Source organism: Scyliorhinus torazame, chromosome 12 (assembly GCF_047496885.1).
Source record: "Scyliorhinus torazame isolate Kashiwa2021f chromosome 12, sScyTor2.1, whole genome shotgun sequence".
Taxonomy (NCBI): Eukaryota; Metazoa; Chordata; class Chondrichthyes; order Carcharhiniformes; family Scyliorhinidae; genus Scyliorhinus; species Scyliorhinus torazame.
The window spans coordinates 133,192,654-133,219,130 of NC_092718.1; the positions used below are offsets into that span (position 1 = coordinate 133,192,654).

Below are 26,477 nucleotides of genomic sequence, written 5' to 3' on the forward strand. Positions count from 1 at the left end.
TGGCTTGCTGTCCTCTCGCTCTCCCCGTCCCACTGCGGAATCGGCTGGCTTGCTGTCCTGTCACTCTCCCCGTCACACTGCGGAATCGGCTGGCTTGCTGTCCTGTCACTCTCCCCGTCACACTGCGGAATCGGCTGGCTTGCTGTCCTCTCGCTCACCCCGTACTACTGCGGAATCGGCTGGCTTGCTGTACTGTCACTCTCCCCGTCCCACTGCGGAATCGGCTGGCTTGCTGTCCTCTCGCTCGCCCCGTCCCACTGCAGAATCGGCTGGCTTGCTGTCCTCACGCTCTCCCCGTCCCACTGCGGAATCGGCTGGCTTGCTGTCCTGTCACTAGCCCCATCCCACTGCAGAATCGGCTGGCTTGCTGTCCTGTCACTAGCCCCGTCCCACTGCGGAATCGGCTGGCTTGCTGTCCTCTCGCTCGTCCCGACCCACTGCGGAATCGGCTGACTGACAGTCCTGTCACCCCACCCCCCCCGGTCCTCCGTCCCACTGCGGAATCGGCTGACTTGCTGTCCTGTCACTCGCTCCATCCCTCTGCGGAATCGGCTGGCTTGCTGTCCTCTTGCTCACCCCGTACTACTGCGGAATCGGCTGACTTGCTGTCCTCTCGCTCGCCCTGTCCCACTGCGGATTCGGCTGGCTTGCTGTCCTGTCACTCTCCCCGTCCCACTGCGGAATAGGCTGGCTTGCTGTCCTCTCGCTCTCCCCGTCCCACTGCGGAATCGGCTGGCTTGCTGTCCTCACGCTCTCCCCGTCCCACTGTGGAATCGGCTGGCTTGCTGTCCTGTCACTCTCCCCGTCCCACTGCGGAATCGGCTGGCTTGCTGTCCTCTCGCTCGCCCCGTCCCACTGCGGAATCGGCTGGCTTGCTGTCCTCTCGCATTCCCCGTCCCACTGCAGAATCAGCTGGCTTGCTGTACTGTCACTCTCCCCGTCCCACTGCGGAATCGGCTGACTTGCTGTCCTCTCGCTCTCCCCGTCCCACTGCGGAATCGGCTGGCTTGCTGTCCTGTCACTCGTCCCGTCGCACTGCGGAATCGGCTGGCTTGCTGTCCTGTCACTCGTCCCGTCGCACTGCGGAATCGGCTGGCTTGCTGTCCTCTCGCATTCCCCGTCCCACTGCAGAATCAGCTGGCTTGCTGTACTGTCACTCTCCCCGTCCCACTGCGGAATCGGCTGGCTTGCTGTCCTCTCGCTCTCCCCGTCCCACTGCAGAATCAGCTGGCTTGCTGTACTGTCACTCTCCCCGTCCCACTGCGGAATCGGCTGGCTTGCTGTCCTCTCGCATTCCCCGTCCCACTGCAGAATCAGCTGGCTTGCTGTACTGTCACTCTCCCCGTCCCACTGCGGAATCGGCTGACTTGCTGTCCTCTCGCTCTCCCCGTCCCACTGCGGAATCGGCTGGCTTGCTGTCCTGTCACTCGTCCCGTCGCACTGCGGAATCGGCTGGCTTGCTGTCCTGTCACTCGTCCCGTCGCACTGCGGAATCGGCTGGCTTGCTGTCCTCTCGCATTCCCCGTCCCACTGCAGAATCAGCTGGCTTGCTGTACTGTCACTCTCCCCGTCCCACTGCGGAATCGGCTGGCTTGCTGTCCTCTCGCATTCCCCGTCCCACTGTGGAATCGGCTGGCTTGCTGTTCTCTCGCTCTCCCCGTCCCACTGCAGAATCGGCTGGCTTGCTGTCCTCTCGCTCTCCCCGTCCCACTGCGGAAACGGCTGGCTTGCTGTCCTCTCGCTCTCCCCGTCCCACTGCGGCATCGGCTGGCTTGCTGTCCTGTCACTCTCCCCGTCCCACTGCGGAATCGGCTGGCTTGCTGTCCTCTCGCTCTCCCAGTCCCACTGCGGAATCGGCTGGCTTGCTGTCCTGTCACTCTCCCCGTCCCACTGCAGAATCGGCTGGCTTGCTGTCCTCTCGCTCGCCCCGTCCCACTGCGGAATCGGCTGGCTTGCTGTCCTGTCACTCGCTCCATCCCACTGCAGAATCGGCTGGCTTGCTGCCCTCTCGCTCACCCCGTACTACTGCGGAATCGGCTGACTTGCTGTCCTCTCGCTCGCCCTGTCCCACTGCGGAATCGGCTGGCTTGCTGTCCTGTCACTCGCTCCATCCCACTGCAGAATCGGCTGGCTTGCTGTCCTCTCGCTCACCCCGTACTACTGCGGAATCGGCTGACTTGCTGTCCTCTCGCTCGCCCTGTCCCACTGCGGAATCGGCTGGCTTGCTGTCCTGTCACTCTCCCTGTCCCACTGCGGAATCGGCTGGCTTGCTGTACTGTCACTCTCCCCGTCCCACTGCGGAATCGGCTGGCTTGCTGTCCTCCCGCTCGCCCCGTCCCACTGCAGAATCGGCTGGCTTGCTGTCCTGTCACTCCCCCCGTCCCACTGCGGAATCGGCTGGCTTGCTGTCCTGTCACTCGCTCCATCCCACTGCAGAATCGGCTGGCTTGCTGTCATCTCGCTCACCCCGTCCCACTGCGGAATCGGCTGGCTTGCTGTCCTGTCACTAGCCCCATCCCACTGCAGAATCGGCTGGCTTGCTGTCCTCTCGCTCGTCCCGACCCACTGCGGAATCGGCTGACTTGCAGTCCTGTCACTCCCCCCCCCCCCCCCCCCCCCCGTCCCCCGTCCCCCGTCCCACTGCGGAGTCGGCTGACTTGCTGTCCTGTCACTCGCTCCATCCCACTGCGGAATCGGCTGGCTTGCTGTCCTCTTGCTCACCCCGTACTACTGCGGAATCGGCTGACTTGCTGTCCTCTCGCTCGCCCTGTCCCACTGCGGATTCAGCTGGCTTGCTGTCCTGTCACTCTCCCCGTCCCACTGCGGAATAGGCTGGCTTGCTGTCCTCTCGCTCTCCCCGTCCCACTACGGAATCGGCTGGCTTGCTGTCCTCACGCTCTCCCCGTCCCACTGTGGAATCGGCTGGCTTGCTGTCCTGTCACTCTCCCCGTCCCACTGCAGAATCGGCTGGCTTGCTGTCCTCTCGCTCGCCCCGTCCCACTGCGGAATCGGCTGGCTTGCTGTCCTGTCACTCGCCCCGTCCCACTGCGGAATCGGCTGGCTTGCTGTCCTCTCGCTTGCCCCGTCCCACTGCAGAATCGGCTGGCTTGCTGTCCTCTCGCTTGCCCCGTCCCACTGCAGAATCGGCTGGCTTGCTGTACTGTCACTCTCCCCGTCCTACTGCGAAATCGGCTGGCTTGCTGTCCTGTCACTCGTCCCGTCCCACTGCGGAATCGGCTGGCTTGCTGTCCTCTCGCTTGCCCCGTCCCACTGCAGAATCGGCTGGCTTGCTGTACTGTCACTCTCCCCGTCCTACTGCGAAATCGGCTGGCTTGCTGTCCTGTCACTCGTCCCGTCCCACTGCGGAATCGGCTGGCTTGCTGTCCTCTCGCTCTCCCCGTCCCACTGCGGAATCAGCTGGCTTGCTGTCCTCTCGCTCTCCCCGTCCCACTGCGGCATCGGCTGGCTTGTTGTCCTGTCACTCTCCCCGTCCCACTGCAGAATCGGCTGGCTTGCTGTCCTGTCACTCTCCCCGTCCCACTGCGGAATCGGCTGGCTTGCTGTCCTCTCGCTCTCCCCGTCCCACTGCGGAATCAGCTGGCTTGCTGTCCTGTCACTCTCCCCGTCCCACTGCAGAATCGGCTGGCTTGCTGACCTGTCACTCACCCCGTCCCACTGCGGAATCGGCTGGCTTGCTGTCCTGTCACTCTCCCCGTCCCACTGCGGAATCGGCTGGCTTGCTGTCCTGTCACTCGCTCCATCCCACTGCAGAATCGGCTGGCTTGCTGTCCTCTCGCTCACCCCGTACTACTGCGGAATCGGCTGGCTTGCTGTCCTCACGCTCTCCCCGTCCCACTGCGGAATCGGCTGACTTGCTGTACTGTCACTCTCCCCGTCCCACTGCGGAATCGGCTGGCTTGCTGTCCTCTCGCTCGCCCCGTCCCACTGCGGAATCGGCTGGCTTGCTGTCCACTCGCTCACCCCGTCCCACTGCGGAATCGGCTGGCTTGCTGTCCTGTCACTCTCCCCGTCCCACTGCGGAATCGGCTGGCTTGCTGTCCACTCGCTCACCCCGTCCCACTGCGGAATCGGCTGACTTGCTGTCCTGTCACTCGCTCCATCCCACTGCGGAATCGGCTGGCTTGCTGTCCTGTCACTCGCTCCATCCCACTGCGGAATCGGCTGGCTTGCTGTCCTCTCGCTCACCCCGTCCCACTGCGGAATCTGCTGGCTTGCTGTCCTGTCACTAGCCCCGTCCCACTGCGGAATCGGCTGACTTGCTGTCCTGTCACTCGCTCCATCCCACTGCGGAATCGGCTGGTTTGCTGTCCTCTAGCTCACCCCGTACTACTGCGGAATCGGCTGACTTGCTGTCCTCTCGCTCGCCCTGTCCCACTGCGGAATCGGCTGACTTGCTGTCCTCTCGCTCACCCCGTCCTACTGCGGAATCGGCTGGCTTGCTGTCCTCTCGCTCGCCCTGTCCCACTGCGGAATCGGCTGACTTGCTGTCCTGTCACTCGCTCCATCCCACTGCGGAATCGGCTGACTTGCTGTCCTCTCGCTCACCCCGTCCTACTGCGGAATCGGCTGACTTGCTGTCCTCTCGCTCGCCCTGTCCCACTGCGGAATCGGCTGACTTGCTGTCCTGTCACTCGCTCCATCCCACTGCGGAATCGGCTGGCTTGCTGTTCTCTCGCTCTCCCCGTCCCACTGCAGAATCGGCTGGCTTGCTGTCCTCTCGCTCTCCCCGTCCCACTGCGGAATCGGCTGGCTTGCTGTCCTGTCACTCTCCCCGTCCCACTGCAGAATCGGCTGGCTTGCTGACCTGTCACTCACCCCGTCCCACTGCAGAATCGGCTGGCTTGCTGTCCTGTCACTCTCCCCGTCCCACTGCGGAATCGGCTGGCTTGCTGTCCTCTCGCTCGCCCTGTCCCACTGCGGAATCGGCTGGCTTGCTGTCCTGTCACTCTCCCCGTCCCACTGCGGAATCGGCTGGCTTGCTGTCCTCTCGCTCACCCCGTACTACTGCGGAATCCGCTGGCTTGCTGTACTGTCACTCTCCCCGTCCCACTGCGGAATCGGCTGGCTTGCTGTCCTCTCGCTCGCCCCGTCCCACTGCGGAATCGGCTGGCTTGCTGTACTGTCACTCTCCCCGTCCCACTGCGGAATCGGCTGGCTTGCTGTCCTCTCGCTCGCCCCGTCCCACTGCAGAATCGGCTGGCTTGCTGTCCTGTCACTCGCTCCATCCCACTGCAGAATCGGCTGGCTTGCTGTCCTCTCGCTCACCCCGTCCCACTGCGGAATCGGCTGGCTTGCTGTCCTGTCACTAGCCCCATCCCACTGCAGAATCGGCTGGCTTGCTGTCCTGTCACTAGCCCCGTCCCACTGCGGAATCGGCTGGCTTGCTGTCCTCTCGCTCGTCCCGACCCACTGCGGAATCGGCTGGCTTGCTGTCCTCTCGCTCGTCCCGTCCCACTGCGGAATCGGCTGGATTGCTGTCCTCTCGCTCGTCCCGTCCCACTGCGGAATCGGCTGGCTTGCTGTCCTCTCGCTCGTCCCGTCCCACTGTGGAATCGGCTGGATTGCTGTCCTCTCGCTCGTCCCGTCCCACTGCGGATTCGGCTGGCTTGCTGTTCAGTCGCTCGCATAATTGTGTTGAAAGCAGTGCGGATCAGGTTTCCTTGACTGATCCTGGGGAAAAGATATGATTCTGCTTTGATGAGAGCTTGGCCAGGCTGGACCTCTAACCTCTGGGAATTTAGAAGTATGACAGGGTGACCTTATTGGAGCATCTAAAATCCTGAGGGAGCTTGGCAGGGTGAGACTGAGAGGATGTTTTGCCTTTGGACTGGGGAACTGAGTTTATAAATAATGGTGTCTCCAATTTACCATGATGATCAGGTGAACTGTTTTCTCTCAGAGGGCTGCGAGTTTGAGGAGCTCTTGTCCCCAGTGATTGGCGTACGCGGGGCCGCAATTACTTTTCAGGCAGAGGTGGATAGATTGTTGACTAACAATCTGGCTGAAAGATTATCGGTTGCGGGATGTGGCCCAGGGCTGGAGAACGGGGAGCGGAATGTGGGGTTGACCTGAGCAACAGTCATCTTATTGAAAGGAGGATCAGGCCAGAGGGACCGAATGGCTTAACTCCTACTCCTCATTCACATGTTATTATGTGACTGGAGGGTTTTCAGGCAGAGCCAGTGTGCAGGAGGAGGTGTTTCCCAGCTGTACCCCAACCCGACTCTTTTCCTTGCTCTCCCTCACTGACTCCCCTCCCCCACCCAATGTCGTTGATGGAAATATTGTAAACTGAGGGTGACAGTGTAGAACTTCCAAAGGACACAGACAGTGGTGGAGTGGGCAGACACGTGGCAGATGGAGTTGAATGAGGAGAAGTGTGTCAAAGAACAAAGAAATGTACAGCACAGGAACAGGCCCTTCGGCCCTCCAAGCCTGTGCCGACCATACTGCCCGACTAAACTACAATCTTCTACACTTCCTGGGTCCGTATCCTTCTATTCCCATCCTATTCATATATTTGTCAAGATGCCCCTTAAATGTCCCTTTCGTCCCTGCTTCCACTACCTCCTCCGGTAGCGAGTTCCAGGTACCCACTACCCCCTGCGTAAAAAACTTGCCTCGTACATCTACTCTAAACCTTGCCCCTCTCACCTTAAACCTATGCCCCCTAGTAATTGACCCCTCTACCCTGGGGAAAAGCCTCTGACTATCCACTCTGTCTATGCCCCTCATAATTTTGTATACCTCTATCAGGTCCCCCCTCAACCTCCTTCGTTCCAGTGAGAACAAACCAAGTTTATTCAATCGCTCCTCATAGCTTATGCCCTTCATACCAGGCAACATTCTGGTAAATCTCTTCTGCACCCTCTCTAAAGCCTCCACATCCTTCTGGTAGTGTGGCGACCAGAATTGAACACTATACTGCAAGTGTGGCCTAACTAAGGTTCTATACAGCTGCAACATGACTTGCCAATTCTTATACTCAATGCCCCGGCCAATGAAGGCAAGCATGCCGTATGCCTTCTTGACTACCTTCTCCACCTGTGTTGCCCCTTTCAATGACCTGTGGACCTGTACTCCTAGATCTCTTTGACTTTCAATACTCTTGAGGGTTCTACCATTCACTGTATATTCCCTACCTGCATTAGACCTTCCAAAATGCATTACCTCACATTTGTCCGGATTAAACTCCATCTGCCATCTCTCCGCCCAAGTCTCCAGACAATCTAAATCCTGCTGTATCCTCAGACAGTCCTCATCGCTATCCGCAATTCCACCAACCTTTGTGTCGTCTGCAAACTTACTAATCAGACCAGTTACATTTTCCTCCAAATCATTGATATATACTACAAAGAGCAAAGGTCCCAGCACTGATCCCTGTGGAACACCACTGGTCACAGCCCTCCAATTAGAAAAGCATCCCTCCATTGCTACCCTCTGGCTTCTATGGCCTGGCCAGTTCTGTATCCACCTTGCCAGTTCACCCCTGATCCCGTGTGACTTCACCTTTTGTACTAGTCTACCATGAGGGACCTTGTCAAAGGCCTTACTGAAGTCCATATAGACAACATCTACTGCCCTACCTGCATCAATCATCTTAGTGACCTCCTCGAAAAAATCTATCAAGTTAGTGAGACACGACCTCCCCTTCACAAAACCGTGCTGCCTCTCACTAATACGTCCATTTGCTTCCAAATGGGAGTAGATCCTGTCTCTAAGAATTCTCTCCAGTAATTTCCCTACCACTGAAGTAAGGCTCACCGGCCTGTAGTTCCCGGGATTATCCTTGCTACCCTTCTTAAACAGAGGAACAATATTGGCTATTCTCCAGTCCTCCGGGACATCCCCTGAAGACAGTGAGGATCCAAAGATTTCTGTCAAGGCCTCAGCAATTTCCTCTCCAGCCTCCTTCAGTATTCTGGGGTAGATCCCATCAGGCCCTGGGGACTTATCTACCTTAATATTTTTTAAGACACCCAACACCTCGTCTTTTTGGATCACAATGTGACCCAGGCTATCTACACCCCCTTCTCCAGACTCAACATCTACCAATTCCTTCTCTTTGGTGAATACTGATGCAAAGTATTCATTTAGTACCTCGCCCATTTCCTCTGGCTCCACACATAGATTCCCTTGCCTATCCTTCAGTGGGCCAACCCTTTCCCTGGCTACCCTCTTGCTTTTTATGTACGTGTAAAAAGCCTTGGGATTTTCCTTAACCCTATTTGCCAATGACTTTTCGTGACCCCTTCTAGCCCTCCTGACTCCTTGCTTAAGTTCCTTCCTACTTTCCTTATATGCCACACAGGCTTCGTCTGTTCCCAGCCTTTTAGCCCTGACAAATGCCTCCTTTTTCTTTTTGACGAGGCCTACAATATCACTCGTCATCCAAGGTTCTCGAAAATTGCCGTATTTATCTTTCTTCCTCACAGGAACATGTCGGTCCTGTATTCCTTTCAACTGACATTTGAAAGCCTCCCACATGTCAGATGTTGATTTGCCCTCAAACATCCGCCCCCAATCTATGTTCTTCAGTTCCCGCCTAATATTGTTATAATTAGCCTTCCCCCAATTTAGTACATTCATCCTCGGACCACTCTTATCCTTGTCCACCAGTACTTTAAAACTTACTGAATTGTGGTCACTGTTACCGAAATGCTCCCCTACTGAAACATCTACCACCTGGCCGGGCTCATTCCCCAATACCAGGTCCAGTACCGCCCCTTCCCTAGTTGGACTGTTTACATATTGTTTTAAGAAGCCCTCCTGGATGCTCCTTACAAACTCCGCCCCGTCTAAGCCCCTGGCACTAAGTGAGTCCCAGTCAATATTGGGGAAGTTGAAGTCTCCCATCACCACAACCCTGTTGTTTTTACTCTTTTCCAAAATCTGTCTACCTATCTGCTCCTCTATCTCCCGCTGGCTGTTGGGAGGCCTGTAGTATACCCCCAACATTGTGACTGCACCCTTCTTATTCCTGATCTCTACCCATATAGCCTCACTGCCCTTTGAGGTGTCCTCTCGCAGTATAGCTGTGATATTCTCCCGAACAAGTAGCGCAACTCCGCCTCCCCTTTTACATCCCCCTCTATCCCGTCTGAAACATCTAAATCCTGGAACGTTTAGCTGCCAACCCTGCCCTTCCCTCAACCAGGTCTCTGTAATGGCAACAACATCATAGTTCCAAGTACTAATCCAAGCTCTAAGTTCATTTGCTTACCCGTAATGCTCCTTGCATTAAAACATATGCACTTCAGGCCACCAGACCCGCTGTGTTCAGCAACTTCTCCCCGTCTGCTCTGCCTCAGAGCCACACTGTCCCTATTCCCTAGTTCTCCCTCAATGCTCTCACCTTCTGACCTATTGCTCCCGTGCCCACCCCCCTGCCATACTAGTTTAAACCCTCCCGTGTCGTGATGCATTTTTGCTGGAGGAATATGGAGAGACAATATAAAATCCGGTGAGAAATTCTTAAAGTGGTAGAGGAGCAGAGGGACCTGTGTGTATATGTGTAGAGATCATTGAAGGTGGGAGGACAGGTGAAGTGAGCAGCTGATAAAGTATATAGTATTCTGGGCTTTATTAATAGGGGCATAGAGTACAAGAGCAAGGAGATTGTGCTGAACTTAAACAAGACACTAGTTAGGCCCCAGCTGGAATATTGTGCACAGTCTGGGAGTCACACTATCGGAAGGATGTGAACACACTGGAGAGAGTGCAGAAGGGGTTTACAGGAATGATTCCAGGGATTAAAACTTCAGTTATGAGAATAGATTGGAGAGGTTGGGACTGTTCTACTTGGAGAGAAGGCTAAGAGGAGATTTGATAGAGATGTTCAAGATCATGAATAGATTGAGAGAAACTGTTCCCGCTCGTGGCCAGGGACTTCTACCAGGCGAATCTCAAGAGTGTGCTGCCAAAATTCCACCAACACATCTCCTGTCCTATCAGGGCCAACCCCCAAACGCACTTCAGAAAATCGGACCATAAGACGGTGCTCCTTCCCCTGACATGCAAGCAGAAACATAAGTGGGAGAATCCAGTTCAGAAGGTTGTGCTGTGCCGATCCGAGGAAACAGAAGAGCTCCTACGTGACTGCTTGGAGTCAGTGGCCCAAATTTAAGAACTCCACAACCAACCTAAATGGGATGCCACCACTGTCACAGACTTTATCAGCAAATATGTAGAAGACTGTGTGCCAAAGAAAGTAGTACGTTCCCCAACTGGAAACCATGGCTTAATCGGGAGATTGACTCCCTACTGAAGGCCAGGTCTGAGGCGTTTATGTCAGGCGACACTGACTTATACAAGAAATCCAGGTACAACCTCCACAAAGTCATCAGGGATGGCAAGAGACAATATCAATCCAAGCTAGAGTCACAGACTAACATCGCAGACTCTTGTCGGTTGTGGCAAGGCTTAAATAATTAACGCGCTACAAAGTGAAGCCGAGCGGAATCTCTGGCCGCAGCACACCCCTCCCGGTTGAACTCAATCTATGCTTGGTTCGAGCAGGAAACCATCAAACCGCTGTCAACTGCCCCAGACACACCCATACCCACAGTCACAGCTTCCGAAGTCAGATTGGCCTTCATGAAAGTGAACCCTTGGTAAGTAACGGGTCCTGACAGAGTCCCTGGTTGTGCACTCCAGAGCCGGCGCGAACCAGCTAGCAGATGTGTTTAGCAGACATCTTCAACCTCTCCCTACTCCGTTCCGCGATCCCCACCTGCTTCAAGAAGACCACCATCATACCGGTGCCACACCTGAAAAGCAACCACAATATGCTCACCCCTCACTGTCTTTAAGTTCACTAAGCCAATCCAATAGATAGACTTTTATCCCCCTCAAGCCCCCAATTTGTTATGGGCCAGGGTTTAGAGAACCCCAAAGTGTATCATGGAGTTCACCTGACCCACAACTTTTAATAGATTGTGGAATGGGGAGCACATGGCCCACTCTACAGGTATGGTACAGCAGAAATGGAAAAGTATTTTTAAAGCAAAACAGTGTTTATTCTATGAACTCAAGTTAACCTTTTTAAAACATACAGTGAACATCTTAGCAACCATTAATTCAAATACAACCCCCAAAGACTACAACACTAAGTAATCCTTTAAGCTTTCCTTTTAACATCCATAAGACTTAAAAACAAAACCTTTAACAGAAGCACCTCAGGTTTAACTTCACTACTGAGAACAGTTACCACGTTGAAATCAACAAATGGACACTCATAAGCTTGCAGAGATTCACACACATCCTGCTGCAATTGCAGCTTCTCCAAGACTAAAATGAAACCAAACCCACCCTGCAGCAAAAAGCCTAAAGCGAAAGTAAAAAGCTGACAGACTGCCCAGCTCCACCCACTTGCTGACATCACTGCAGTAATAAACACCCATTTCTTAAAGGTACTCTCACTGCAGATATTTATATACACACCCATTTCATAAAGGTCCTCTCACATAACAGGCGGGGTGCCCCCTGACCAGGCTGGTCATGTGGAACGTTTGGGGACTGAATGGGCCGTGTGTTCATGCATTTGAGGCAACTGAAGGCGGAAGGGGCCATGTTACAGGAGACACATTTGAAGGTGGGGGATCAGATTAGGTTGAGGAAGTTTAGGTGTTTTGAAGTGTGTCTACTTTAATGCGAGGAGCATCAGGAATAAGGTTGGTGAGCTTCAAGCATGGATTGGTACCTGGGACTACGATTTTGTGGCCATTACGGAGACGTGGATAGAACGGGGGCAGGAATGGTTGTTGGAGGTTCCGGGGTTTAGATGTTTCAGTAAGATTAGGGAAGGTGGTAAAAGAGGTGGAGAAGTAGCATTGTTAATCAAGGATAGTATAATGGCTGCAGAAAGGCAGTTTGAGGAGGCTCTGTCTACCGAGGTAGTGTGGGATGAAGTTAGAAATAGGAAAGGAGCGGTCACTTTGTTAGGAGTTTTCTATAGGCCCCCAAACAGCAACAGAGATGTGAAGGAAAAGATTGCAATGCAGATTTTGGATGGGTGTGGTAGTCACAGGGTAGTTGTCATGGTGACTTTAACTTTCCAAATATTTATTGGAACCACTAATTCAAATAGTTTGGATGGGGCTGTTTTCATCCAGTGAGGGTTTCCTCACACAATATGTGGATAGACCGACAAGAGGGGGGGCCACATTGGATTTAGTACTGGGTAATGAACCGGGCCAAGTGTTAGATTTGTTTGTGGGAGAGCACTTTGGAGATAGTGACCACAATTCGGTGACTTTCATTATAGCAATGGAGAGGGATGGGAACATACGGCAGGACAAGGTTTATAACTGGGGGAAAGGTAATTACGATGCGATTGGGCAAGAATTGGGGAGCATAAGCTGGAAACAGGAACTGTCAGGGATAGGCACAATTGAGATGTAGAGCTTGTTCAAGGAACAAATACTGCGTGTCCTTGATATGCATGTCCCTGTCAGGCAGGGAGGAAATGGTCGAGTGAGGGAACCATGGTTTACAAAAGAGGTTGAATGTCTTGTCAAGAGGAAGAAGGGGGCTTATGTCAGGATGAGAAAACAAGGTTCAGTTCGGGCACTTGAGGGATACAAGATAGCTAGGAAGTGATGTGTTGGGTGTTCTGGATCCGTGGAACACATACAGGCCACCAACACTTAAAATAGTGCAACACTATTTTATTAAGTTAGAAACTGTTGAACATACTTTCACCATGGGTTAACACGATGTTAGATTAAACTAAAGACCTATGCCTGTCCAAACCAGTCTATGCACTCAGCACATGGTGAGGACCTGTGCTGTAAGCTCTGTCCTTGTAGGAGGCTGCATCCCGAATGAGCGGGAACTCTGATGCCCCCTGTCTTTATAGTGAGTGTGCTCTAACTGGTGATTGGCTGCGGTGTTGTGTGTGTTGAATGGTCTTGCTGTGTGTCCATCAGTGTGTGTGTCTGCACCATGATATACTGGTGTATATCATGACATCCCCCCTTTTATAAGAGAATGTATGTGTGTGGCAATAAATAATGTATGATGAGAATGTTCCTAACTACGTGTGGGGTGCAAAGACATATTTACAGGACTACGTACATGAGAACTAAGCTATTTACATGGGAAGGTGCCTGGTGCAGAGAAGCAGTATGCAACAAGAATAACGAGATCAACACTATATACAAACCAGGGAAACGATCAAACAAAGCAACAAAACAATTCAGAGAGCCTATAAGTCCGCAAAGTTCATAAATTAAGTCTCTGAGGTGGGAGACTAATTCTGGTTGACCACCTCAAGGGTGGGTCGAGAGCCGCCGGTTCAGGAGCGGGCTGGACTGTGTCAGAGTCAGGGGGAGGCAGAGTGACAGGGATTTCTGCATAGTCCATGGCAGGGTCAGCAGGAGGGCGAGGCGACAGTGGAGGATCATGTGGCGAGCGTGGAACGAGACGAAGGGCGCGTCGATTGCGGCGCAGAATAGACGAACCAGGAACGAGCAGGGGGCCACCTGCCGAAGGACAACAGCGGTCGCAGACCAGCCCCCATCCGGAAGATGGACGTGGACATTGTCATCTGGAGCCAGAGCAGGGAGATCAGCTGCACGGGAGTCATGAGTTGCCTTGTGCTGTGCACGAGACAGCTGCATCCGGCGAAGGACCGGAACGTGGTCGAGGTCTGGGACATGGATGGACGGCACCGTCGTCCTCAGGGTACGACCCATGAGTAACTGGGCTGGCGACAGGCCAGTGGACAGCGGGGCGGAGTGATAGGCCAGCAAGGCAAGGTGGAAATCGGACCCAGCATCGGCAGCCTTGCATAGGAGCCGTTTGACGATATGTACTCCCTTCTCCACTTTGCCGTTGGATTGTGGGTACAGGGGACTGGATATCACATGGGAAAATTGTACCGCCTGGCAAAGTTGGACCATTCCTGGCTACTGAAGCAGGGGCCATTGTCCGACATAACCGTGAGCGGGATGCCGTGTTGAGCAAATGTTTCTCTACATGCACGAATGACTGCAGACGAGGTGATGTCGTGCAACCGTATCACCTCCGGGTAATTCGAAAAGTAGTCCACGATCAGGACATAGTCTCTACCCAGCGTGTGGAACAGGTCGATGCCCACCTTGGTCCATGGTGACATGACCAACTCATGGGGCTGCAGGGTCTCACGTGGTTGGGTCGGCTGGAAGCGCTGACAAGTGGGGCAGTTGAGCACTGTGTTGGCTATGTCCTCATTAATGCCGGGCCAGTACACTGCCTCTCGGGCCCGTTGGCGGCACTTTTCCACGCCAAGGTGGCCCTCATGTAGTTCCAAGACAAGTTGGCGCATGCTATGCGGGATGACAATGCGGTCCAGTTTTAGAAGAACCCCGTCTACTACCGCCAGATCATCTCTGATATTATAGAACTGAGGGCATTGGCCTTTGAGCCACCCGTCCGTTAGGTGGAGCATGACACGCTGTAGCAAGGGGTCAGCCGCCGTCTCGCGGTGAATTTGGACGAGACGTTCATCCGTGGCAGGTAGATTGGAGGTCGCGAATGCCACATGTGCGTCAACTTGGCAGACACATCCCGTCGCGTCACATGGAGTGTTGACTGACCTCGAGAGAGCGTCAGCAATGATGAGGTCTTTGCCTGGGGTGTATACCAGCTGGAAATCGTATCGCCGGAGCTTGAGAAGAATACGCTGGAGGCGAGGCGTCATATCGTTCAAGTCTTTCTGTATTATATTGACCAGTGGGCGATGGTCGGTCTCGACGATGAATTGAGGAAGTCCGTAGACATAATTGTGAAACTTAACCGCACCAGTCAGAAGGCCCAGGCACTCCTTTTCTCTATCTGCGCGTTGCGCTGTTCTGTGGGGATCATCGCACGTGACGCATATGCAACGGGGGCCCATGCTGATGCCTCATGACTTTGAAGGAGCACTGCCCCAATGCCGGATTGACTGGCATCGGTCGAAATTTTGGTCTCCTTTGCTGGATCAAAGAAAGCTAAGACCGGGGCCGTGGTCAGTTTTGCTTTGAGTTCTCTCCATTCGCGGTCGTGGGCAGGGAGCCATTGGAAGTCTGTCGTCTTCCTGACCAGGTTCCTGAGAGCCGTGGTATGAGAGGCGAGGTTAGGGATAAATCTCCCTAAAAAATTGACCATGCCCAGAAATCGGAGGACCGCCTTCTTGTCCTCTGGCGTTTTCATAGCTGTGATGGCAGCTACCTTGTCCGCATCCAGCTGCACACCCAATTGGGAGATGTGGTCCCCGAGGAACTTGAGTTCCGTCTGACCAAAAGAGCATTTGGCCCTGTTGAGGCGGAGGCCATGATCATGTATACGTCTGAATACGCGCTGGAGGCGACTAACATGCTCCTGCGGGGTGGTGGACCAAATGATTATGTCATCGACATAGACGCGAACACCTTCAATGCCTTCCATTATTTGTTCCATAATCCTATGGAACACTTCTGATGCAGATATGATCCCGAACGGCATCCTGTTGTAATAATATCTACCAAACGGGGTATTAAATGTGCAAAGTTTCCTGCTGGATTTATCGAGCTGGATTTGCCAGAATCCTTTTTGAGGCGTCGATTTTGGTGAAGAGCTTGGCGCGAGCCATCTCACATGTGAGCTCTTCGTGCTTAGGAATTGGATAATGCTCCCTCATGATATTGCGATTTAGATCCTTGGGATCAATGCAAATTCTCAATTCGCCGGAAGGCTTTTTAACACATACCATGGAACTAACCCAGTCGGTCGGTTCCGTGACTTTGGAAATCACTCCTTGGTTCTGGAGGTCCTGCAGCTGCTGCTTGAGGCGGTCCTTAAGGGGTGCCGGGACCCTGCGAGGTGCGTGCACCACAGGCGTGGCATTCGGTTTTAATAAAATCTTGTAGGTGTACAGGAGCGTGCCCATGCCCTCGAAGACTTTGTGGTACTGGTTGATAATGGCGTTGAGCTACGCCCTGAAGTCTGTGTCCTGAAAGGCAGACGTGTCAGCAGGAGCGAGAGAGAGAGTGAAATCTCTGAACTACGTTCAACAGCTTGCATGCCTGCGCGCAAGCAGGGAGGTTTTCGAGGAGCCAACGATTTCAATGGGAAGGATGGCTTTGCGTGACTTGTGCGTCACTTCGAGCTGACACGAGCCGCTGGCAGCAATGACATTGCCATTATAATCTAATAGCTGGCAGGCTGATGGGAGGATGGCTGGTTTGACACTAAGGCTTTCGAGGTCAGACCAATGAGATTGGCGGAGGCACCAGTGTCCAGGCTGAATCGTATTTGGGACCGGTTGACCGTAAGGGTGGCACACCACTCATCGTCTGGATCGATGCTGTATACCGATAGAGGCTGGATTCTTTGCTTCAGGGACACCCTGTTTTTTGTAACGATACCTATTCGAAAAGGTGTCTTGGGGTCCTCGGTGTCAATATCGGATAGTAGGTCCGCATTGGACTCGGTGACCGTGGGTTGAATGGCCCGGACATTCCTGCGAGGCTGGCCGAAGCGATACGAATTTGCAGGCCGAGCTGATATGCATAAAGCAGCATAGTGTCCAAGTTTGCCACATCTCTGGCATCGTCGGGTTTGGCAGGGCATTGTTGCTTTAAGTGGGCGGAGCCACAGTTGCCGCACGTTGTAGCGTCAGTACGTTCGCTGCGTCACCACGCATGCGCGATGCGGCCGTACGTGGTGCGCGCCTGCGCAGTACATTCGTCGAAGTCACCGCCCCCTTGTTCGGTGCGCACAAGCGCGGGGGTCCGCGAAAAGCGTGCGAAATGGCCGCTCTCATCCAGGCTGAGGCCCTGGAGTTGCTCGATTGCTTGGACCCGTTCTGGCTCGTGGGGACCTTGCTGCGCCGTTTCAGCCGCTTGGATGTGGGAATACAGACTAGTGGCGTGTTCGTGTAGCACGCAGGTCTCGATGGCGGTCGCAAGGGTGAGCTGCTGTACCTTGAGGAGCTGCTGGCTGTAGGGGGTCCGACTGAACCCCGAAAACAATCTGGTCGTGTATCATGGAGTCGGTGGTGGGCCCGTAATTACAGGACTGCGCAAGGATGCGGAGGTGGGTGAGACAGGACTGGAAAGGTTCACCCTTACCCTGTAAACGCTGTTGGAATGCATAGCACTCGAAACTTTCATTCACCTCTTATGTTGCAGTGAGTGTCAAACATGAGGAGGAGCGTCTTGAATTTTGATTTATCTTCATCAGCAAAGGTGCGAGAATTGAAAACGTGGATGGCATGTTCCCCGGCCGTGGATAGGAAGAGACCGATCTTCTTGGTGTCCGAGGCATCTTCCCGGTCTATCTTCAAGGTAGAGCTGGAAGCGTTGTTTGAATGTCTTCCAGTTGGCCCCTAGGTTACCGGTGATGCGGAGCAGCGGTGGCGGGCGGACGCTGTCCATTTTGCAGGATGACTGTATGCTGGTGGAAGGCAGATCACTTGCAGGTAGGTCTAAGAAGTTCTAATATCCCTCAACTCCTGGTATCATGATGTGTTGGGTGCCCTGGATCCATGGAACACATACAGGCCACCAACACTTAAAATAGTGCAACACTATTTTATTAAGTTAGAAACTGTTGAACATACTTTCACCGTGGGTTAACACGATGTTAGATTAAACTAAAGACCTATGCCTGTCCGAACCAGTCTATGCACTCAGCACATGGTGAGGACCTGTGCTGTAAGCTCTGTCCTTGTAGGAGGCTGCATCCCGAATGAGCGGGAACTCTGATGCCCCCTGTCTTGATAGTGAGTGTGCTCTAACTGGTGATTAGCTGCGGTGTTGTGTGTCTTGCTGTGTGGCCATCAGTGTGTGTGTATCTGCACCATGATATACTGGTGTATATCATGACAGGAAGGAGCTCAAAAAAGGGCTTAGGAGAGCTAGGAGGGGGCATGAGAAGTCCTTGTCGGGTAGGATCAAGGAAAACCCCAAGGCTTTTTACACTTATGTGAGGAATAAAAGAATGACCAAGTTGAAGTTAGGGCCGGTCAAGGACAGTAGTGGGAACATGTGCATGGAGTCTGAAGATATGGGAGAGGCCCTAAATGAATACTTTTCTTCAGTGTTCACAAAGGAGAGGGGCCATGTTGTTGAGGAGGATTGTGCGATACACGCTGGTAGGCTGGAGGAGGTAGGTATTCGGAAGGAAGATGTGTTAGAAATTTTGAGAAGCCTGAGGTTAAATAATTCCCCTGGGCCTGATGGGATATATCCTAGGATTCTTTGGGAGGCGAGGGATGAGATTGCAGAGCCTTTGGCTTTGATCTTTATGTCCTCACAGGAACAGTGCCAGAAGACTGGAAAGAGGCGAATGTTGTCCCCTTGTTCAAGAAAGGGAATAGGTATAACCCTGGGAATTATAGGCCGATTCGTCTCACTTTGGTCATCGGTAAATTATTGGAACGGGTCCTGAGGGATAGGATTTATGATCGTTTGGAAAGATACAGCTTAATCCAGGATAGTCAGCACGGATTTGTGAGGGGTAAGTCTTGCCTCACAAGTTTGATTGTATTCTTTGAGGAGGTAACTAAGTACACAGATGAAGGTGGAGCAGTTGATGTCGTATACATGGATTTTAGTACGGCGTTTGATAAGCCCATGGTCGGCTCATGCAGAAAGTAAGGAGGCATGGCATAGAGGGAAATTTGGCCGATTGGATCAGTAACTGGCTATCACATAGAAGACCGAGGGTGGTGGTGGATGGAAAATTTTCATCATGGAGACCAGCGGTGTACCACAGTGATCAGTGCTGGGTCCTCTGCTGTTTGTGATTTTTATCAATTACTTGGATGATGGAGTTGAAGATTGGGTTAGTAAATTTGCTGATGACACCAAGATCGATGGAGTAGTGGATGAGGTGGAGGGCTGTTGCAGGTTGCAAAGAGACATTGATAGGATGCAGAGCTGGGCTGAAAAGTGGCAGATGGAGTTTAACCCTGATAAGTGCGAGGTGATTCAGTTTGGTAGGACAAATTTGAATGCGGATTACAGGGTTAACGGCAGGGTTCTGAAGAATGTGGAGGAGCAGAGAGATCTCGGAGTTCATGTCCATAGATCTCTGAAAGTTGCCACCCAAGTGGATAGAGCCGTGAAGAAAGCCTATAGTGTGTTAGCATTTATTAACAGGGAGATTGAGTTTAAGAGCCGTGAGGTTATGCTGCAGCTGTACAAGACCTTGGTTAGACCACATTTAGAGTAGTGTGTGCAGTTCTGGTCACCTCATTATCGGAAGGATGTAGAAGCATTGGAAAGGGTGCAAAGGAGATTTACCAGGATGCTGCCTGGATTGGAGGGTAGGTCTTATGAGGAAAGGTTGAGTGAGCTAGGGCTTTTCTCATTGGAGCGAAGGAGGATGAGAGGTGACTTAATTGAGGTGTATAAGATGATGAGGGAGATAGTTAGAGTGGACGTTCAGCGACTTTTTCCTCGGGCGATGTAGCTGTTACAAGGGTGCATAACTATAAGGTTCATGGTGGAAGATACAGGAGGGATGTCAGAGGTAGGTTCTTTACTCAGAGTGGTTGAAGCGTGGAACGCACTCCCAGCTATGGTAGTGGAGTCGGACACTTTAGGAACTTTCAAGCCATTATTGGACAGGCATATGGAGTGCACTAGAATGATTGGGAGTAGGCTGATTTGATCTTAGTTTCAGACTTGTTTGGCACAACATCGTGGGCCGAAGGGCCTGTTCTGTGCTGCACAGTTCTATGTTCTAAGGGATGGGTTGGGCAGGTTTCCATTCAGGCTTAGACTTTAAAACGAGAGGGGTGGCGATCTTGGTTAATAAGCAGGTGGCATTTGAGGTGGCGAATATAGTAACGGACCCGGGGGAAGATATGTTATGGTTAGTGGGCAATTGGAGGGAATGGTCGTGGTTTTGGTAAATATATATGTCCCAAACTGGAATGACGTTTAGTTTGTCAGACAGGTGCTGGGGAAGATCCCGGACCTGGATTCACATCAACTGATTAGGGGGGAGACTTTAACACGGTCCTGGATCCAAGGCTGGATCGGTCGAGTTCCAGGTCTGGGAAGGTATCAGCTCTGGCAAAGGAGCTGCGGGGTTGTGGTGAATGTATTACTGCTACCATTCACCATTGTATTGCATTACCTTGTATTGTATTATGTTGTTGCCCTTGTGGGCTCCGCCTGTGGCTCCACCCCCTCAGGGGGAAGTATATAGATCTGCAGCCTGTAGGCGGCACTCAGTACAGAGCTGTCACAGGCAGGCACAGATCTAGCTGATTAAAACCACTGATCACTTCAACTTTTCGTCTTGTGTGAATTGATGGTTTCATAGATTATCATAGAATTTACAGTGCAGAAGGTGGCCATTCAGCCCATCGAGTCTGCACCGGCTCTTGGAAAGAGCACCCTACCCAAGGTCAACACCTCCACCCCATCCACATAACCCAGTAACCCCACCCAACACTAAGGGCAATTTTGGACACTAAGGGCAATTTATCATGGCCAATCCACCTAACCTGCACATCTTTGGACTGTGGGAGGAAACCGGAGCACCCGGAGGAAACCCACGCAAACACGGGGAGGATGTGCAGACTCCGCACAGACAGTGACCCAAGCCGGAATCGAACCTGGGACCCTGGAGCTGTGAAGCAATTGTGCATCAATTTAATAAGCTAAGATATCGCTATGGAAGCCATCCTCAAACCTGATCGACTGGAACTCGACCCACAGGCAGCTGAAGCCAAAGGAATCTTTTCGCACTGGCTCCTCTGCTTTGAGGCCTACCTCGCCGCCTCCTCCTCGTCCGCCATCACAGAGGCACAGAAACTGAGTCTCCTCCACGCCCGGATGAGCCACCGAATGTCTGTATTTATCGAGGAAGCGACCACGAATGCAGACGCGGTCGTGATCCTGAAAAGACACTACATGAGGCCAGTGAACGAAGTGTTCGCGCGGCATCTCCTCACCACTCGTCAACGCCCCGGGGAATCGCTGGAGGAATACTGACGCCACCTGAGGGTACTCGCTCGAAACTGCAATTACAAGGACGTCACGGCCTCGCAGCATCTGGAACTCTCCATCCGGGACACCTATTGGCTGGAGTCCGGTCCAACTATGTCAGGCAGCGCCTGCTCGAAAAGGGCGCCCTCGACCTAGCAGAGACGGCAAAACTATCCACCTCCTTAGAAGTAGCTTTCCAGAGCCTCAATGCTTTCCCCTCCGACCACGCGATTCCCTCGTGGACACCCGACCAGAGGGTGCCCCAGGCCTGTGCCGCGCGGCTGCCCGCCCAACCCGGGGCGCTGCCCTGCTATTTCTGCGGCCAGAACCAGCACCTCGGGCAGCGCTGCCCGGCTCAGAACACGACCTGTAGCGTCTGCAGCAAGAAAGGGCACTTTGCCAAAGTCTGCCTGGCCAGATCCAAAGCTCCTAAATTGCAGGCCCGATTCACAGGCCCGCAGACCCCGCAGCGTGGCGGTACCACCCCCTTCGGACGCGCCATCAGCCCCGTGGGGGCCGCCATCTTTAACCCTACCCGACACATGCGACTCATGGGGGCCGCCATCTTCAACGCTGACCAACGGAGGCCGCCATCTTGGGACCACTCCGCTACCTCCGACCACGCCGGCTCCCCGCAGCTCGGGGCTGTCACCCTTGACCAGTCACGGCCCAAGCCCTCAGGAACTCGATGACCGTCCGGGTCAATGGGCACGAAACGCCCTGCCTGTTTGACTCTGGGAGCACGGAGAGCTTCATACACCCAGACACGGTAAGTGCTGTTCTCTCCAGATTTCTCCCGCATCCCAAACAATCTCCCTTGCTTCCGGATCACATTCAGTGCAGATCCGGGGTACTGTGTCGCCAAGTATGCCAATTTTAAGCTATGTGTCCTCCCCCATCTCTGTGCTCCTCTCCTGTTAGGACTGGAGTGCAACCTCAGGAGCCTTACCCTGAACTTCGGCGGGCCCCTACCCCCTCCCACCGTATGTAGCCTCGCGACCCTTAAGGTCACCGCTCCCTCGCTCTTCGCGAACCTCACCGTCGACTGTAAACCCGTCGCCACCAGGAGCAGGCGATACGGTGTCCAGGACAGGACTTGTATCAAGTCAGAGGTCCAGCAGCTCCTGAGGGAGGGGGTCATCGAGGCCAGTAATAGCCCCTGGAGAGCCCAAATGGTGGTCGTCCGTTCCGGGGAAAAGAACCGGATGGTTGTAGACTACAGCCACACCATAAATCGGTACACGCAACTCGATGCGTACCCACTTCCCCGGATAGCGGACATGGTGAATCAGATTACACACTACCGGGTTTTCTCCACGGTAGACATGAAGTCCGCATACCACCAGCTCCCAATCCGCCCGGAAGATCGCCACTACACGGCCTTTGAGGCAGACGGCCGCCTCTTCCACTTCCTCAGGGTTCCCTTCGACGTCACCAACGGGGCGTCGGTCTTCCAAAGAACGATGGACCGAATGGTGGACCAGTACGGGCTGCGGGCCACGTTTCCGTACTTGGATAACGTCACCATCTGCGGCCATGATCAGCAGGACCACGACGCTAACCTTCAGAAGTTTCTCCAAACCGCCCAAGCCCTCAATCTCACCTACAACAAGGAGAAATGCGTTTTCCGCACAACCCGACTAGCCATCCTCGGCTATGTCGTGGAAAACGGAGTCCTATGGCCAAACCCCGACCGCATGCGCCCCCTCCTGCAACTCCCCTCCCCCACTGCCCCAACGCCCTGAAAAGATGCCTCGGGTTCTTTTCATACTATGCCCAGTGGGTCCCCAACTATGCGGACAAAGCCCGCCCACTTATCAAAGCCACCATCTTCCCCCTGACGACTGAGGCCCGCCAGGCCTTCAGCCGCTTCAAGGCAGACATTACCAAAGCCGCGGTGGACGAGTCCATCCACTTTCAGGTGGAGAGCGACACGTCCGGTGTCGCCCTGGCCGCTACCCTTAACCAGGCAGGCAGACCCGTGGCCTTTTTTTCCCGTACCCTCAACCCTCCGAGATTCGACACTCCTCGGTCGAAAAAGAAGCTCAAGCCATTGTGGAAGCTGTGCGGCATTGGAGGCACGACCTGGCTGGTAGGAGGTTCACCCTCGTCACCGACCAACGATCGGTAGCCTTTATGTTCAACAACAACACAGCGGGACAAGATCAAGAATGATAAAATCTTGAGGTGGAGAATCGAACTCTCCACCTATAATTAGAATATTGTATATCATCCGGGGAAGCTCAACGAGCCCCCAGATGCCCTGTCCCGCGGCACATGCTCCAGCGCGCAAGCTGACCGACTCCGGGCCATCCACAATGACCTCTGTCACCCGGGGGTCACCCGGCTTCTCCACTTCATCAAAGCCCGCAACCTGCCCTACTCCACCGAGGAGGTCAGGGCCATGACCAGGGATTGCCAAGTCTGCGCGGAGTGTAAGCAGCACTTCTATCGGCCAGACAAGGCCCACCTGGTGAAGGCATCCCGGCCCTTTGAACGCCTCAGCGTCAATTTCAAAGGGCCCCTCCCCTCCACTGACCACAACGTGTATTTTCTCAACGCCGTTGACGAGTACTCCCGTTTCCCCTTTGCCATCCCATGCCCCGACATGACCTCTGCCATTGTCATTAAGGCCCTACACAGCATCTTCACCCTGTTCGGTTTCCCCACTTACGTCCACAGTGACCGGGTCTCCTCGTTTATGAGCGACAAACTGTGTCAGTACCTGCTCAGTAAGGGCATTGCCTCGAACAGGACGACCAGTTACAACCCCCGGGGAAACGGACAGGTGGAGAGGGAGAACACGACGGTATGGAAGGCCGTCCTTCTGGCCCTACGGTCTAGAAGTCTCCCAGTGTCCCGCTGGCAGGACGTCCTCCCCGATGCGCTCCACTCAATTAGGTCGCTCCTCTGCACAGCCACGAACGAGACCCCTCATGACCGTCTATTTGTCTTGCCCAGGAAATCCACCTCTGGGGTCTCGTTCCCACCCTGGCTGACAACGCTGGGGCCTGTCCTCCGAAAACACATGAGGAGCAATAAGTCTGATCCCCTGGTCGAGAGGGTCCAGCTCTTTCACGCCAACCCTCAGTATGCCTACGTGGCGCACCACGACGGCCGACAAGATACAGTTTCCCTCCGTGATCTGGCACCTGCCGGTTCCCCTGCGACCATCACCTACCCCCCCCCACCCCCAACCAACCCTACACCGAACACCGCCCCCGCTCCCACATGGCCTACAGTGATGAAGCTCCAGACGACATGCTCCCGGAGACAACGAGCCCAACACCCGTGCCCGCAGCGACGAGTTCAACACCTATGCCCGCAGCGAAGCCAGAGCTCAGACAATCGCAGCGAATGATCAAGGTGCCGTGTGACCTCCCTTCACCCCCGCTGGACTTCAATTTTTTTAACAGGGGGTGAATGTGGTGAATGTATTACTGCTACCATTCACCATTGTATTGCATTATGTTGATGCCCTTGTGGGCCCAGCCTATGGCTCCGCCCCCTCGGGGGGAGGTATATAGATCTGCAGCCTGTAGGCGGCACTCAGTACAGTGCAGTCGCAGGCAGGCACAGATCTAGCTGATTAAAACCACGGTTTACTTCAACTCTTCGTCTCGTGTGAATTGATGGTCGCATCATGGGGTTTATGGAGCGCATGGCGGGGGTTGATCCGTGGACATTTGGGAGGCCAAGGTGTAAGGAGTTTTCATTCTATTCCCATGTGCACAAGGTGTTTTCCCGGATAGACTTCTTTGTGTTGGCCAAAACGCTGCGGGCTGAGCTGGTGGATACTGAATATTCAGCAATCGTGGTGTCAGACCACGCCCCGCACTGGGTAGACCTGCAAGTGAGCAAAGGAAAGTCCCAGCGCCCACAGTGGGGCTCTTATTGGAGGAAGAGGTGTGCGAGCAGGTGAGGGAGGCCATTTGGGGGTACATAAGGATCGATGATACATAGAACATAGAAAATACAGCACAGAACAGGCCCTTCGGCCCACGATGTTGTGCCGAACCTTTGTCCTAGATTAATCATAGATTATCATTGAATTTACAGTGCAGAAGGAGGCCATTCGGCCCTTTGAGTCTGCACCAGCTCTTGGAAAGAGCACCCTACCCAAACTCAACACCTCCACCCAACACCAAGGGCAATTTGGACATTAAGGGCAATTTATCATTGGCCAATTCACCTAACCCGCACATCTTTGGACTGTGGGAGGAAACCGGAGCACCCGGAGGAAACCCACGCAGACACGGGGAGGACGTGCAGACTCCGCACAGACAATGACCCATACGGGTGTGATCTCGGCTGGGATGGTGTGGGAGGTACTGAAGGCGATTTTTAGGGGGAACTCCTCTCAATTCGGCCCATAAGGAGAAGGCTGAACGGGCGGAGATGGACAGGCTGGGAGGCGAACTTTTACAGCTGGACAGGAGGTACGCGGAGTCTCCGGGTGACGGGCGTCTGAAGGAGCGGCAGAGACTGCAGCTGGAATTTGGGTTCCTGTCCACAGGTAAGGCAGAGGGGCAGTTGAGGAGGGTAAAGGGGGCGGTGTATGAATATGGGGAAAAGCCAGCTGACGGGAAATGTGGTGGAGGCAGGTTCAATCGAGGCTTTCAAGAGAGTATTTGATGATTATTTCAACGTGCAGGGGTTTGGGAAAAAGGCTGGAACTATGTCATGATGCTCATTTGGAGGGACGGCACAGACACATTGCACCGAATGGCCTGCTCCTGTGCTATAACAATTCTGATTTCCTTCTTGCCTCTCACCCTGCAGGATGTACATCCCGAAGATCATCTCCCAGGGCCCGGCCAAGGAATGGATTGAGCGCCGCAGACTGACTATCCGTCCATGGGCCTCGTTCATCGACCAAAAACGCTTCTCAAGGCCCAAGAACTTTGGCGAGATGTGTAAACGGCTGGTGAAGAATGTCGAGTATTTTCAGAGCAACTATGTGTTTGTGTTCCTGGGACTCATCGTCTACTGTGTGTGAGTGACCGGGAGGAGGGGAGGGCCTGGGGGGGGGTGGGGTCTGGGAAAGCGTGGATGGAGGGAGGGCCTGGGAATGCGTGGATGGAGGGAGGGCCTGGGAGAGTGTGGGTGGAGAGAGGGCCTGGGAGTGTGTGGATGGAGGGAGGGCCTGGGAGAGTGTGGGTGGAGAGAGGGCCTGGGAGTGTGTGGATGGAGGGAGGGCCTGAGAGTGTGTGGATGGAGGGAGGGCCTGAGAGTGTGTGGGTGGAGGGAGGGCCTGAGAGTGTGTGGATGGAGGGAGGGCCTGGGAGTGTGTGGGTGGAGGGAGGGCCTGGGAATGTGTGCGTGGTGAGAGGGCCTGGGAGTGTGTGGATGGAGGGAGGGCCTGGGAGTGTGTGGGTGGAGGGAGGGCCTGGGAGTGTGTGGGTGGTGAGAGGGCCTGGGAGTGTGTGGATGGAGGGAGGGCCTGGGAGTGTGTGGGTGGAGGGAGGGCCTGGGAGTGTGTGGGTGGAGGGAGGGCCTGGGAGTGTG

General features: G+C 54.0%; 1 protein-coding gene across 1 annotated transcript in view; it reads left to right on the plus strand.

The window, feature by feature from the left end:
* rabac1 (Rab acceptor 1 (prenylated)) overlaps nucleotides 1–26,477 on the plus strand; it is an 80,769-nt gene that overhangs the window by 25,454 nt on the left and 28,838 nt on the right. Inside the window, exon 2 of the mRNA XM_072469086.1 lies at nucleotides 25,752–25,964. Within this exon, the coding sequence (XP_072325187.1) occupies nucleotides 25,752–25,964 (213 nt within the window). The remainder of the gene's footprint in view (nucleotides 1–25,751; nucleotides 25,965–26,477) is intronic.